Raw genomic sequence first — 15443 nt, forward strand, 5'->3', positions numbered from 1 at the left:
CCACCGCACTCCCTTGCAGATATCATTATCCTTAAAAATTTTCTGGTTCTGTTTATGGAAAAAAAAACTTCTGCTTCAACTCTGCCATGTTACTTAATCTAATCGGAGTGAAGTACTGTACTAAGCGACTTCTTTTTACCCAATGCCTCATAAAAGCATAAGTGTAAATATATTATTGTAATTCATAATTAATTTACAGAAATAAAGTATATAGAGATATTTTATACTGTGTATTGAACTGAGAAAATGGGTACCACTAGAACAAAAATATATCCCGGACATTTGTGCTACATGAATTGCAATGGTAATTAAAAACATGCATTAAGCTTGCAATAGATTAACTACTGAACATGTATTTCATCCAGATACCGTCTTGCACATTTTATCTCTGAAATTCTGTAAAATCACTATCAAAATAAAACCACCATAGATAGATAAAGATCAGACTGAGGCCGAAGGATAAAACATGAAATTAAAGATAACATGGATCAATTTGCTAGAAAAAGATTGCATATTTATGAAAATGTTAACTTACACTTTGAAATAAAAGTATCCTTCAGTTTCAGAATAAATAACACAAGTCCAAATAAACAAACTGATGCATTGTTTTATTTTTTTACTAGCATGTGTTCTCCTCCTCAGGGTGCTCATCATTCTGAACATATCTGTGCCATTTCCAAGTGGAAAATGACAGACATACCTAAATAATTTTACAAACTGCTTTTAATAGATAAATAAAACCACAATGTACCAGTTGGGTTGAACAGTTTTTCAACTAAACAAATTTCTTGTCTTTCAATCATTTCTTTGCATTAAAAAGGCAATAGTGGTTATGTTTGCTCTTATCTATCTCATAGAAAAGTCTCTTGCCTTTTCTCTAATAAACACTTGGAAAAAATCTTTGGTATGTGATCCTTGTCTGTGCAACTTTTTTATACTATTTCACATCACTGTGCCCTTTTCATGCCACAGCAGGGACGGTAAGGTGTTTCACGTTTAGTATGAATTACGTCTGCTGGTCTGAGATGCAGGTAAATAAATCATTAAACAGTGAACAAATTCTCTGAAGTTTTCTCCAGCGGTGCATTTCCACACTCAAAAAGAATTATGAGAACACCATCAAGCACAGTGGTTCTCAGCCCTGATCCTCACGTTCCCCTCAGACACCCCTGGTTTTTGCTAATTAGCCACTCAGTCCGGCTGATGACTGAACACATGGAATGATTCAAACAGAGATAGGCATGAACTGAGGACCCGCTGTGATTTTTTAAACTCTTTAAAATTTGTGTTCTTCAAATAATGCCTGTAACAGTAAATATAACAGTGGACGTTATCACAGTCTGTTAAAAAGAATATATATCTGCCCCTCACATAGCCGCATTTATTCATTCAGTGAAATTGCTCCATTTTGAGGGGATGGAATTACTATTATTTCTTAATGAAAAATAAGCAGTTCCCACAAAAACATGATTTCTAATTTATCTACTTTAATATTATATTGCTTCTTTTCAATTTATCTTTCACTGCCTTTACAGGCTTTCCAGTGGCTTTCTGCACTTAATTTTCAGCCATTTTAGCAAACATTTAGATAATTTGGCTCACAGATGCTGATGATATAAAGAAATAATAAGCGCACCTGTGTCCTGATCTGATCCAGTTCTGACCCAAACAGAGATGCTGTTGTAGAGCATAAAATATCCGTCATTAATGTAAAATGATCACACAATGGGAAAAAATGCCACTGTAGAAAATAAAAAGTCCACTGTATGAAAAAAGGCTATTTATACATTTTCAGAAGCTGATGTAGCAGACTTTTGTCGTAGATAACCCTGTTATATAAGGGATACTGTTGTAGTGATTATATGCTTCATTTCGTTTTGTTCTTAGAAAACTATGCACAGGCAGTCCCTGGGTTACGCACGTCAAACTTATGTACAGCCCATAGTTACGAACCACCCCCCATAAAGCCTATTATATTAAAAATTTGAGTTGCATACAATGGTTTGTAATAAGAAACGGGCACTACTTTGCAACCCGCATCAAAACATGGCGTGTCTACAGCTGTTTGTCGGCTTGTGGGTGAGGCGCGTGGGTCCAAGGCAGGACAAAGACTCCCTTCTTTTCAGTGGGACCGCGATGCTGTTAACAGTCACTTGTATGTTACTGTATTTGGCTTTAATTTTTTGTTTTTACCCTCCTAACCATGGCACAAAAGCATAAATGTGATGCAAGTGATGGTGATGCATCAAAGAAAAGGAAAACGCTCACAATTGAAACTAAAGCAGAAATAATAAAGCGATCAGAAAAAGGTGAAACACCAAGAAACATTGGAAAAGCGTTAGGCAACAGTCGGTCAATGATCGGGACAATTTTAAAGGACAAAGCGAAAATAATGGAGCACGTAAAAGGCTCTGTCCCGGTGAAATCTACAATTATCAGTAAGCAGCACAGTGGTTTGATTATTGATGGAAAGGCTATTTGGTTAGAGGATCAAAATTGACGTAATATGTCTATTTGCCTTGCATCAGTGATTTAAAAGCTGCACATGCTGCAAGTGAAGGTGAATATGAGGAAGATTTTGTGGTGAGTGGGTTGGTTCAATCGTTATAAAGTGAGGGCAGATTTACACAGTATTAAATTGCAAGGTAACCCAGTGAGTGCCAATGCAAGTGCTGCGAGTGATTTTCCGGAAATTTTGGCCAAAATTAAACTTTTCTGACTTATTCGACTTAAGGACAGACTTGGGAACGGAAATTGTTCGTAATCTGGGGACTGCCTGTATTCCATTTTTTTGCTTAGAGAATTAAGTTAAAGGCTGAATTATTCAAAATTATGTTCAGGACTGATTTTTTTTCAGTTTTGCTGAGGTTTCATAGAAGATCAAATGAATGAAACACTGGCCTCGCTAACCATTTCTTACACAAATTTAGTTTGTATTGCCCTCCACTACTACATTTTATATAACATTTGAATCATCCCATTAATTCTAACAACAGACCTGATGAAGCATAATCACAAAATAACTTATTATTTTGCTCAGCTACAACATAAGGAGTGAAGGAGGACCAGGGCTGAAAACCACTAATCCAGAATAACTTACTGTAAGGCAGTTTAGTATTGTGAGAAATACACACACACACACACACACATTTTCTGAACCGCTTGTCCCTTACGGGGTCACGGGGAACCGGAGCCTACCCGGCAACACAGGGCGTAAGGCCAGAGGGGGAAGGGGACACACCCAGGACGGGACGCCAGTCCGCCGCAAGGCACCCCAAGTGGGACTCGAACCCCAGACCCACCGGACAGCAGGACTGCGGTCCAACCCACTGCGCCACCGCACCCCCTGTGAGAAATACCTTTTGTCGATACACATTCAACACCAAATACTAAAGGAATTATCCTCACACTTCTTTAAAATAGAGTGTAAACATGAAAATTCAGGAATGTTCAGATTAGCCTAGTGTGCTGCCTTCCCGGAGGTCCAAGTGGGTCTTGGCTCAGAATTCAAGTGTCTAGCAGTGTAAATTTCACATATAAAAATAAATTAATAAAAATACAAAAAAACACATTCCTTTTTTTAAAAAAAAAAGTCCACCTGACTCTCTACTTCAGAAGTTTCTGTGGATTTTCAGATGAATGCCCAGAGCTGGAAGCGGTTTGAAGGGTCACAGGGGACAAGGAGTGGGTGCTCCCGACGGGCAGACAGGCACAGGTTCAACGCAGGGTTGAAGATTAGCTGGTTCTGCAGAGAGTGGATGAAAAGAATTACTCCAGTAACTATTTAAAAACACAAGGAAACAAAAACACATGCAGCACATTATGCATTATCACAGAAAGTCAGTATTTACATTGCACATCCCAATAGATCTCATCACTCGGGGCACAAGCTCGTGTGTTGATGGTCACCTCTTCATTTGAAGTACTCTCATACAAGGTACTTTACCTGAACTGTCTCAGCAAAAATACCTAGCTGTAAAAATGTGGATCATCATATCAGCCAACTAACACACTGCATTATTATTATTATTGTTGTTGTTGTTGTTGTCGTCCATCCGTCACTCTAGCTATTCATCATTAATAACCTCTTTTCCAGTGCACGATCATGGTAGTCTGCAGCCATGAAGGAGGCATAGGGTTATTTCATAAAGGCATAGGGTTACAATAATAAAATGTAACTAGTAAAAGTAGTGTATGGAACGCTCAGCAAATGTCTAATCATTTGCCCTGTAGACATGTGTAATGTTACCTCCATGATCTCCCACTTCTGCTGGACTCCAACAAAAGTGTTGTGGCCTTCATACTGACAGCGCTCCAGCTTGACCGCCGCCTCTGTCCCATGCAAGCAGAGCTCCATCTGGACGTTGTGGCGGATCTCGCGGCGCGTGGAATACTCGAAATACTGACACGCAAAACATTCCAGTAAGTGGCACAAATGGGCAACCCTGCTCATGTTAAAATAGCAAAAGGCTGTTTTCCCACTTCCTCCCAGTGTGGCTGGCAAGGGACACTGCGGGTTAGTTAACAGGATGTGACAGCTGAGGGCAGTCTACGGCACGTTCCAGAATGAAGGGTTGGAAACGTTGCAGTACGGAAGGCCAAAGTGCACCTGGTTTCCTCCAAGCCCATGGCAGGGGTACATGATTAGGCTTTTGCCACCCTCATTGTTCTCCCCGGCATCCAGGCACAAATCCCTGCCCATATTCTTCACCTGGAGGGGAATGGAGGGGAAAAGACTTCCAGTAATGCAAGCTGTTCAAACAAGGCTGTGTGCTGTGGGTGGCTGTGGGTCGTCTGTCTTCACTCTGCTACGTCCTACTGGCACGTCTTGAAAGGTTTGGTAGTAAACCACAGCAAATGAGTTGGGGGGGTTGTGGCGGTGGTGGTGGTTGCCATTTACCGAGCCAAAGCGAAGTGGGTTCAGATCAGGCGTAAAGACTTCTGGGTACACGTTCTTCAAATACCAGGAGAAGGTCTTGCACTGCAGGTGGTGCCGGAGGTCCATGCGCTTGGAGATATCTCCAAAGGACTTCTGCAAGAAAAGTTTCATGTGGTTAAAGCAGGGCAGAAACTTTCCATCAGCATATGGTGCCCACTCTCTGAAGTGGGGCAAAGGCCCATGCTGCCTTTCCCAGACACTGTTCAGCATCGTTGCTTCAAGTTAAGAGTGAGGGCTTGCAAAGGTAGCCTCTTTCCATGTATATTCAACCTCATAGTTTTACTTAGACTTCTTTCCTTCTTTCCAGCAACTTTGCTACACTCCAGTGTATGAATATCAGGTCTATATGTAGTGTCAAAAACAGATTAGTAATTAAACATTCATGCTGCCCAATGGTGAAAAGTTTATGGTGCCATAGCATAAGGCGGGGTACTCTTTGATCGGGACACCAGGGCAAAATGACACAAACACTCTACAGGCAATGTAGAGCCACCAACATATTTGAAGCATCTTCATGTTTATTCACTTAGCAGACACTTTCCTCCAAAGTGACTTACAATGGATAGTATGTAGTGTCACTAACCTACACCTTATTCACCAAGGTGACTTACACTGCTAGATACACTACTTACACTGGGTTACTCATCCATACATCAGTGAAACACACTCTCTCTGTGTGACACTCACATACTATGGGAGAATCTGAACAGCATGTCTTTGGACTGGGGGAGGAAATCCACTCAGACACAAGGAGAATCTGCAAACTCCACAATGACTGAGCAGGGATTGAGCCCACATTCTCTTGCACCACCCAGGCACTGTGAGACAGCAGCTCTACTTGCTGTGCTACCATGCCACCCCTTGTGTCTGGGGACTGTGGGAGGAAACCCACATGAACACAGGTAGAACAAGCAAACTCCACACAGACTGAGCTGGATTCAAACCCACCCGTGAAACACACAATAATATCCTTATACCTGTAGTATATAATTTAATATAAATACTACCATCACTAGCAATCGAGATGCGGGAAAAAAAGGGTACATAACTGTCACACATACCTTTTGTCCTTCTATTGATATGATAGACTTTTTGTAATGTTCTCTGAGATGTATGTCTCTTTGGAGAAAAGTGTCTGCTAAATGAATAAATGTAAATATAAATGTAAGGTGTGGCAAAGATCTGGTCTTTTTCAAGCTTCTTTTCACTGCTGACCATGTAAGGCTCCAGCGAATGTTAAGCTTCACTGATCCCAGTGAATGTATAAAGTTTACCTGTGGTACACTAAGAGCGACGGATCATTTCAGCGGAGAGCCCTACCGCCAGCTACTACAATAATGTCCTCCCTGTGGTACAGCTCAGCCACATAAATCGTCTGAAACAACAAAACGTCACCTAATTGAGATGCATGGACTCAGCCTCCAGAAGGACTTAACCGGAACGTGAAAAATCGCACGCGCGGCATGTGAGAGCGCGGGATTCGGCCCGGAGGAATAATCCAGGCAAATCGATAAAAGTTAACAGCTTTATGAGGAGGACCTTGCTGTCTCTGTCTTCCTTCATGCTATGAGGGAGTTCCTAAAAATGTCTTCACAAGACGGATTTTGTGTAAAGACACATTTCCACTGCTGCGCTTAAGCTGGGACAGCTGAGATGACAGAAAGGAGATATGCTCAAGAGTAATATACGGTATATCTTATCTTCACCTGTAGATATGCAAAACATAATTTTATTCACATTCACACCTCCTCCTGCCGGGTCGAGCTTAATGGAATATCGTCCTTGTTTGGGTTGGGTGAAAGGTTTAAAATAGCAAAGAAGTTCATTCCATCAAGCCACTGTTCTACCTGTTAAGAAACAGCTGAAACCCTTTCTGTGCCAAAGTGTGCCAGGAGCGCACCTTCTCCTCAGGCGAGAAGGGAACGTGCGAGAATTTTGCTCCCCGTTTCTGACGTGGCACCACAGCCGAGTTTCCGACACGGCTTTACTTCCCCCGTTACAGCGTCCCTGCGAAGAAGGACAGAAACGAAGAGGCGCCTTTCTTTGCAGGGCCTCCGCGTGAGCAGACTCGCGACGTGATGCGAGCGTTTACGCTCGGCCCCCAGACTTCGTCCAGTCGGATGCGGAGAGAGCGCGGCGTGCGGCCGCTCAAACGTGACAAAGAGCGGAATAATGAGGGGTCCGCGGAGACGCCCTCCTGGGAATGGGAGGACATTCTCGACTCTGCCTGCGCGTGCGCCTACGCTGACAGCGAAATAAAAAGAACATTTCACAGGACTTAATTAATGCTTTAGCAGGCTCCCCTCTCAGCGAACACATGGCTCTAATAAGCTCCTGCGGGGTGTCACTTGGTAATTCGAGAACTGAAGCTTTCCACCTACTTCTTTGGCCATGGACGCTGCCTCCCTGTTCCTGCGATAGAAGATCTCCTTGTACTCATCCATCCAGACCTCCGCCAGGCGCACCTGGTTGCGGGCGATCACCTGTGTGCCCTTGGGGAAGGTATGGGGGCTTTTGGTGCGGAAGACATGTCCCACCACGGAGCAGGGGATGATTTCCAGCTGCCCCCCACACTGCCACACCTGGAACAGCCCAAAGAGACACACTAAGTCACATGAGCCCTGTTGTCCCTGACATGAAGTCAGTTGCTGTTACATGGTGGGGTCAGCTGAGTATTACAAAGTAAAGAGCAGTATAAACACAAACACCTTTGACTTGGTGCAGTGGAAGGGGGGTTGCAGTCAACGAATTGTACGTGTTTTGATTTTCTCTTACCCGAAAAGACATCTCAATGTTCTCCCCTCCCCAAATTTCCATTTCTTCATCATAACTACCGATATGGTAGAAGTAGTCCTTCGAGATGGAAAAAAGTCCACCAGCAAATGTTGGTGTTCTGCAAGAAACAGATGATATTTCATAGAGTGGGATACGTTCACCTTAACTATAATAATAATAATAATAATAATAATAATAATAAGTTTATTGAGTTGACCTGTTTCTCCAAAGTGAAAGGTTTTTAGAACTGTATAGCAAACAAGTAAGGGAAGCATATAGTGTAGAGGTTACAGTCACTACATCTAGATTTGCTGGTTGCCTGTTCAAATCCCAACTTGTGCTCTAGTATTCTTGAGCAAGGTATGTACTGTGAATTTCTCCACTAAAAAATACCCAGCTGGGTAAATGGGTAAGCACTGCTTAGTACTTGAAGGCTATAAGGTGCTTTGAAGAAAAAAAAAAAAATCACTCAACTAAATAAATGCACAATTATTTATAAGGCTGTTTTTCTTTTTTTTTTTTTTTACTGGGGCACCTAAGGATAAGTACTCTGCTAATGGGTACCACAGCAGGAGCAGGGATTTTTTTTTTATTGCAGGTTCCTCTGATTGAAAGGCTGCATCTCAAACGACTGTGTTGCCTGCTGTCCCAAAACAAATAAATAAATAAAGATTCTCCACCTAAGACTAAATGCAAATTGCTCATTGTAACTCCATATTTAAGCGATAGGGCGCTATGCATTCATACCGATGCGGTGAAAATCTACAATCCAAGCACAGAGAGCAGCTCACTTGATGGGATAGGTCTCGTCTTTCCGTCGCCGCTTCTCGTGGTCGGGGAGCCCCTCCCAGCCGAAGGACAGACTCCAGTCAAAGTTCCCCCGGTTGTGGCCCTGTCCGTAGGGCGACGGCTTCACAAACTCGAAGGTGTTCAGCTCGATGGTGGTAATGTCAGGGCTTACCACCGCCGTGTAGTTCTCCGCTATCCTGGCCAGCAGCGGCTCCAACCAGCCGTGGAAACACTCACCTGGAACGCAGAGAGCTGGTTTTTGAACGAGCGCCACCTGAACAGAGGAACTCAACAGTACAGTGGAACTGTAGTATAATCTTGTATAATCTGAAAGTATGCCACCACAGGCATTTATTCTCATTTATTTGGAGCAAAATACTTTTGAAGTGACTGCAGATTAAGGAAAAAAAAACAATGCCAAGGAAAGGAATGCGGTCGGCAGATGATGTCAGTACTGAAAAGGGTGTGTAACTCAGAGGGTGTGTCCCAGAAGCAGCTTGTCTCATTGTTCCTTCTGCCGACGCAGCAGGGCCTAAGGGAGGGTGTGTGAACAAGCCTAAGCCCAGTCGAGACCCCCCACCACCACCACGCAATGACTCAGACTCTCACGCCCGTGACGTTGACTCACAGTGTGCGTCGAGGAAAGTGAGAACGTCGCCGGTGGCAACTGAGGCACCCAGCAGCCGCGCCGTGATCAGGCCCTTCCGCTCCCGTTGCCGCACCACCCGCACAAGGTGCAGCTGTTGCAGATAGTTATCGAGCTCATCTTTTAAAATCACTGCCAAGAAACCACAACAATTTCCTTAATTATCAGAGTAACAGAAAGTTAAATATGTTCTGTCACATTTAAAAGACACACACACACACACACACACATTTTCAGAACCGCTTGTCCCTTACGGGGTCACGGGGAACCGGAGCCTACCCGGCAACACAGGGCGTAAGGCCTGAGGGGGAAGGGGACACACCCAGGACGGGACGCCAGTCCATCGCAAGGTACCCCAAGCGGGACTCGAACCCCAGACCCACCGGACAGCAGGACTGCGGTCCAACCCACTGCGCCACCGCACCCCCCTATTTAAAAGACACATTCAGTTTTAATATATGAGTATCCTGCTGTATTAGTTAATGCTTTTATAACCAGTGGTTTGATGTTCACACGATGGACTCGTCACAGGAGGGACACGATCATCTTTTTTTAAGCCGCCCTCATTAGAGATCACACACAGATATTCTTTACACTCACACACTTACATGTTCTGCTATTTCCACCACAGCCAAATGCAAACCCAATACAGTCAAGTCCCCATATCTCTGCACTAGTGTAACAAGGATCAAAGTGCAGCGGAAAAGTGCACAAAACTAGAAATCATACGACTTCTTCAAGCTAATTTGAAGTTGCTTAAGAAAAGACAGGAGACACATCTTCAGCAATAATGTGGGCTGGTGCCGCAATGGAGACCCCCTGAATTTCTGCCTCGTTGCTGTGTGTGCAAAGTGTCATAGAGGAGGACGTGTGCCCACTTTCATGCTCGGCTCACACCGCTGCCCAGAGTGTGCGACCGGTTCCCTTGACGGCTGGGGAAGGCGGAAGGCTTCGAAAAGCAAATCCTAATGAGAAACTCTGGCCCCTTCGCCAAACAAATGATGGAGTGCAGACAGCCAGGCAGCTTGCGCCGCGCGCTCCTTTCAGCCCGTCTCAGAGCACAGACGGCCACCCATTTCCTCTGCAATACCGCAGAGCGTTGATCTTAGGAAAGTATTCAATGGTAGCACCCCCTCCACTGCCCCAGGCCCCTGGCCTCCCTGCCATAGCCCTTTGCGAAGCCGGGAACCAAAGCAGCGAATGTTCACCAGGATACACAGGGCCTCCCAGCAAGTGGCCTTAGATCTGAGCCCAGCGAAGGCCGGGTGGTCTCGGTGCCTGCTTCCTCATACCATCGGTGCTGGCATCGTCCACCAGGATGACCTCTTTCAGGAGGATCGCGGGCGAGGTGTGCAGGACGCTGTACACGGTACGCAGAAGCGTGCTCCAGGCCTCATTGTGGAACACAATGATCACGCTTGTGGTGGGCAGAGCTGGGCAGCGCTTGAAGGCCTGTTCAATGCACCTGCAAGGGAACGGGGGACACGGGAAGTCAGCATCCGCTGTGAACAAGGAGTGCAGGAGTCAAAAACGCTACGTAAACACCTCGGGAGCCAGGGCGCCCGCCCGCCACCAGCAGTGTCATCGACTGGGATACCTGCCGAAACTGAAACCACATCAAAATGTCCCAACAGACAGAGATGAGCCAGATACAGTGCAGATTTTCCTGTTTAAAAATAACAGGAGCATGAACAAGCTTGCTTAATGAGCCAAGCAAAACTTAGCGCAATTTCTTGAATCAGACACTTTGACTAGACAGACATGTTGAAAGAACGTTTAGAAAAAAAATTCTACTGTCTGTGGTTTATGAGACATTTCCCTCTATAACTGTAGTTCAAAAAAAAAGAAAACCTCAGTCTCGAGGCTTTACCATTTATGTGTTAGGCTAAAAAAATACCAAATATAACTCCATTCTACCAGCGGTCTTGTGATCCTTAAATTAATTTAATTTTGAGCAGCTGAAGGGTAACAGTGCAAATAGATTCTTTCCTTTCGGATCTGCAGCCCGCAGTCTCCACCACTAGGTGGTGCTATTCGCAACTCTGAAACAGCACTTACACAGTGCACCTACAAATTTCATGAATATTTCTTTATTGATGTATCGTTAAGGTTAGTCCAAGAACTTCCACAGTAAACCTAAAGTTTTTAACTCTGGTTATTGGACAGACCATGCAATTTGATCTTTGTTCCAATATCCAGCCGCAGTGGCGAAGAAAGCAGGGTCACTTTGGTGGAAACATACTCAGGCGGCCTGGTGTCGGGCCCCAGATCCCGACTCAATGAAATGCGGTCGCTGGCGAACACATTGAAGCAGTGCTTCTCCTCTCCTCTCTTCTTCTCCTCCTGCTCTGCAGGGCTCAGCTTGTCCATGCGGAAGGGTTTCCCCGATGCCCCGGGTGCGCTGGGGTCCTGAGGAGGGCGCTCCAGGGCTGGCCGGAGCTCAGCTGCAGTGTAGTACCCTGGCAAGCACGAGAGGCTCCCTGTTGGGTTTCCTGGCTGCCGGACTGGGGCCCCAATCTGCATTTTGGGCTTAGCGTGGCCGAAGTTGCCTACGGCACCCATCACCATGCCCAGCACGGTGTCACGCTTGACCACAATGTCACGTAGCCAGGGCTCCTCTTCGGTGCCCTGGCTCACCACCTCGCGCTGGATGAGGAACAGGACGGTAACAAAAACAAGGGCCACGAGTGCCAGTTTCCATGGGTGTAATCGCCGTCTCATAAGTCTTCGCAGAGTAGTCATGTTTTCGGTTATGGCACACTAAACTGATTAGGAATGGGGTCAAAACTTCTCCACAGCACACTAAATTTTCCAGGGGTTGGCTGTGGGACCTAGAAAGTAAAACAGAAGATTATTCACATTCATGCCATAGGATTACACTCATTTACTCATTTATTTAGCTGATATTTCTCCCCAAAACCACTTACAGTGTTGAACTACACACGCACAGCTGGGCAATTCTCACTAGAGCAGTTTGAGGTAAGAATGTTGCTCAATGGTACTACAGAAGGTGGGATTTGAACAAATGTCCTTTGAAACAAGGTGGCAGAGAAAAGCGCCACACCACCTGACAACAGAGTGAGACTAACAGGCTACAGTATAACAATTGCAACAGGCAGCAAACTATGGTATATAGACTGTTAAAACACAAAAAAAGTCTGAGCTGTAACAAGTCTAATTTTAAAAAATGCCTGTAATTTACCACAAAGTTTAAAACAAAAACATTTTCCATTTAACCAGCTAGACCTCCAAGAAAAACACTTCAGTCTGATACATTTCAGAACTTTGGTGTAACCATTCATAAGGCTTTAGGAAGGAAAACCAAGCATTCTTTAAATGGAAAAAAAAAAGAATCCTTTGGCATCCTTTAACCATCCTATTAAAAAAAAAAAAAAGTTTGACAGCATTGCTTAAATATTTAAATAATAATGCATTCTCACAGTTTATTAAGACAAGGAGGGATTTTCTAGTAATAGTTGGTGGCGAAGCACGAGAGAAATAAAGTCACAAAAAAGAATTGGGCTTTTCTGTGTAAACTCCACAATGTCATCGGCTTGCCGCGCACAAGCCACGCTGTGTCACTGCGAGAGGGTCAGTATCACACACACGGCTCCTAAAACGGACAGAATGTTTGCAGTGTGGGATCGGAACCCTCCCCCCGCCCGTGACGCGAGTTTTACACATTTTACTTCATTTAGCCGACACATTCGACCCAGATTTACATCGATTTACCCATTCATACAGCACGGTGTACTTCGTGCACCACTTCAGCGAAGGGGGACCTCGACCAAGGGTATACAGCGCCAGGGAGATCCGAACCCACAACCTTCAGATCAGAGGAAAGCAGCTCTAGCCAAGCAGCCACGACATCCCCAACCACTACTGACTCACTGTTGCCCCGAGCACCAAGCGCGGGACTTCCCTTACCTTACTCGCACGAGGGACTTTACCCTGGTAAACGCATCTGTGCCGCGCCGGGTCAGAGAGCCCCTGGAGATCACGTCTGAATACGCGGGTTCAGATCCGGAATATCGACATTTCGAGGAGGATCCAGCGCGAAGTCACCCGTCAGAGTCGCGCGAGCAGCTACTTCCGCCTCGCTGGATCCAGGTGTGTCTGCTGCAGGTGGAGGGAGGAGATCCGAACGCACACACATCTCCGAGCAGGATCGGAGCAGCGTGGCTCTCCGCGGACCCATCTTTCGTTCATATTTCCCTCATGATAAAGTAAGGTGCCTCCAGCTCCACGGCTCATGAGGCACGTCGTCGACGGACGTGCAACGCGCTGAAACAGCCAGGTTTTCTCTCTCTTTGCACCTTTGCGATCTCGCCGGGATCTACCGGCGGCGGTAACTGCGCCGTGCGATCCGGTTCGAGAACCGAGCACAGAACGGGACCGACTGTCGCAGCCTGAGCCTCTACTAGTGCTTGATGAAATTAGCGAGGCGAATTGTTATAAGTTATTGCTGCTGCTGACTTTTATCTTTAAGCTAAATTTCTTCTTTATTAAAAAAAGACTCAGCTACCACTGCGTTGCTTTTAAGCGAGTTCCTCGTGTTTCCTTTAAAAAAACGCGCACTTTCGAAGCCACGTTTCTCCAGCGGGATATTTTAGAAAGGCTCCCCCCGCCCCAGCCACAGTCCCAGCCACAGTCCCAGCCACAGCAGGGTACCACTGATCCTTTAGTAATGTCACTTCTTTAAGAGTAATAGGATTTGTTGAGGGGCTCTTTCAGTGGAGCCGTTGCCTGGCGACACGATGCTGTGGAACGCGAAGCCCCCCGGGCCGCTCGGAGACCACCCGACCGTGCCCTTGGATGGGGGAAGAGGACACAAAAAGACCCCCGGAAAATCAACCGGAGGTCGCTTAATTAAGCGGCCCGGGGCTCCCCTCTGGCCCCGACCCCCTGAGAAGATGGGGCTAAACTCTAAAGCATGTGAACCTCCTTCAAAGTCCACGGTGTGTCCGACCTACGTGCGTCGTCGATCGTCGTGCCTGAGTGGCGCGTGAGCACGGAGCAGTCCGTGTCTGGCACGAGGAGCCCCGCGCACGCACACACACAGAATAAACAGATCGCTGTCGCCTCGCCGCAAATAATAATACTAGCAGCCCCCGAGCGTGCGGAAAGCGCGGCCGCGCTGGATGCGGTCCGCTCCGTTCGCGTGGCGCGGCCAAAAGCAAGCCAGCAGCCGCACGTGGAGAGCCCACCGAGATCACGCACATCATCATGTCACGTAGAGCTCATCAGACCGAGATCTTGCGGACACGATGGATGCTGCAAACTCAGACTGACCACTTTGACCCTGTCCGGTCGCTCTAGCTCAGCAGCTGAACTTACCACGGAGCCGCATCCCGAGGTGTCACGTGTGTCTCGAGTTTTAGTTCGCGGAGCTTCTTCTTGCCGCAACACCGCCGAATGCGGGGATCCTGCGACTGCCATCCAGCCAGGGGCCCCTGAGAGTGAGAGGCGCCCGGAGCAGAGGGTCCGCTGTGAGCGGCGCCTTTCCCCACTGCGCGAGCGAGGCGCTCCGCTCCGAGCTCCGAGCCCCGAGCCCCCCGGGGGTGTTTGTGGACCAGAGGACAAAGCGCTTAGGCTTAGTCCCGCTGCCGGAGTCTTCGTGAAACTGCTTAGTCTTTCCGAACGGTTTTCAGTTCCACACAGGCAGCGAAGAAGTGAAGTGTGCGTTTGTGTTTCAAAAATCCCTGACTGCCTTAGTAGCGCATGTAAAACACTTTAAATAATTCCTCCACTCTGTGGATTATAAATACTTTTACAGCGCCGGTCACCAAGTTTATCGCCCACTGAAAACCATTTCGCAACAACGTTAGACTAGTGCGTTTTACACAACTGAGTGATGCAAATACCTAATGGTGAAAGAAAAAAAAAATCTCTCAGTCATCACGGGAATGGAGATGTCTGTTTATTAATGTGGGACGATTTGATTTAAAAGTCTCTCATTCTCAGCTGAGTCAAGTCACCTTACATCATGGATCAGTTGAGCCATTCTAGGTATGAACTGATGAGTGAACATGTCCAGCAAACTTACACCGTGGGCCTCTTAAATTCTTACTACCACCATATTCCTGTACCTTGTTTACATACTTTTACCTTTTATCCATGGAATCTTGGTTATTGTACATAAATGGATACTGAAACACTCAGTCCTTCCGTTTTCATTTGCAGGTTTAAAATGCAACTGTATTACAAGAAAACCTTTAAAGTCAATGTGTGTAAATATTATGGGAAATCTCCCAGTTTTGAGTACAAAGACTTTCATGCAATTTTTTTTTCCTC

General features: G+C 46.0%; 1 protein-coding gene across 3 annotated transcripts; it reads right to left on the bottom strand.

Annotated features, from left to right (window-relative positions):
• Nucleotides 1–3297: 3297 nt before the first annotated feature.
• Nucleotides 3298–15414, bottom strand: galnt3 (UDP-N-acetyl-alpha-D-galactosamine:polypeptide N-acetylgalactosaminyltransferase 3 (GalNAc-T3)). Of its 3 annotated transcripts, none has more exons than XM_018741613.2 (11): nucleotides 14487–15414; nucleotides 11392–11980; nucleotides 10442–10614; nucleotides 9132–9281; nucleotides 8506–8740; nucleotides 7715–7832; nucleotides 7321–7521; nucleotides 4901–5032; nucleotides 4610–4711; nucleotides 4250–4402; nucleotides 3298–3745 (listed from the first exon to the last, which is right to left on the bottom strand). In XM_018741613.2, the coding sequence occupies exons 2-11, from the start codon at nucleotides 11889–11891 to the stop codon at nucleotides 3632–3634; spliced, it is 1878 nt and encodes a 625-aa protein (XP_018597129.1). In that variant the 5' UTR covers nucleotides 11892–11980; nucleotides 14487–15414; the 3' UTR covers nucleotides 3298–3631. The 3 variants fall into 3 exon arrangements, with proteins under 3 accessions (XP_018597129.1, XP_018597128.1, XP_029112578.1); XM_018741612.2 differs by lacking the exon at nucleotides 14487–15414 and adding an exon at nucleotides 13077–14475; XM_029256745.1 differs by lacking the exon at nucleotides 14487–15414 and having other exon boundaries at nucleotides 11392–12344.
• Nucleotides 15415–15443: the final 29 nt, after the last annotated feature.

The sequence above is a fragment of the Scleropages formosus genome, chromosome 12, assembly GCF_900964775.1.
Source record: "Scleropages formosus chromosome 12, fSclFor1.1, whole genome shotgun sequence".
In the NCBI taxonomy this organism is placed as follows: domain Eukaryota; kingdom Metazoa; phylum Chordata; class Actinopteri; order Osteoglossiformes; family Osteoglossidae; genus Scleropages; species Scleropages formosus.

Excerpts from the sequence above, each read along its gene's own strand:
- galnt3 (XM_018741613.2), bottom strand. The coding sequence starts at position 11,891 with ATGACTACTCTGCGAAGACTTATGAGACGGCGATTACACCCATGGAAA. Across the intron at positions 10,615-11,391 it reads CCCGACACCAGGCCGCCTGA|GTGCATTGAACAGGCCTTCA; the intron begins GTATGTTTCCAC and ends GTTCCCTTGCAG. Across the intron at positions 4,403-4,609 it reads ATGGGCTTGGAGGAAACCAG|TATTTCGAGTATTCCACGCG; the intron begins GTGCACTTTGGC and ends TTTGCGTGTCAG.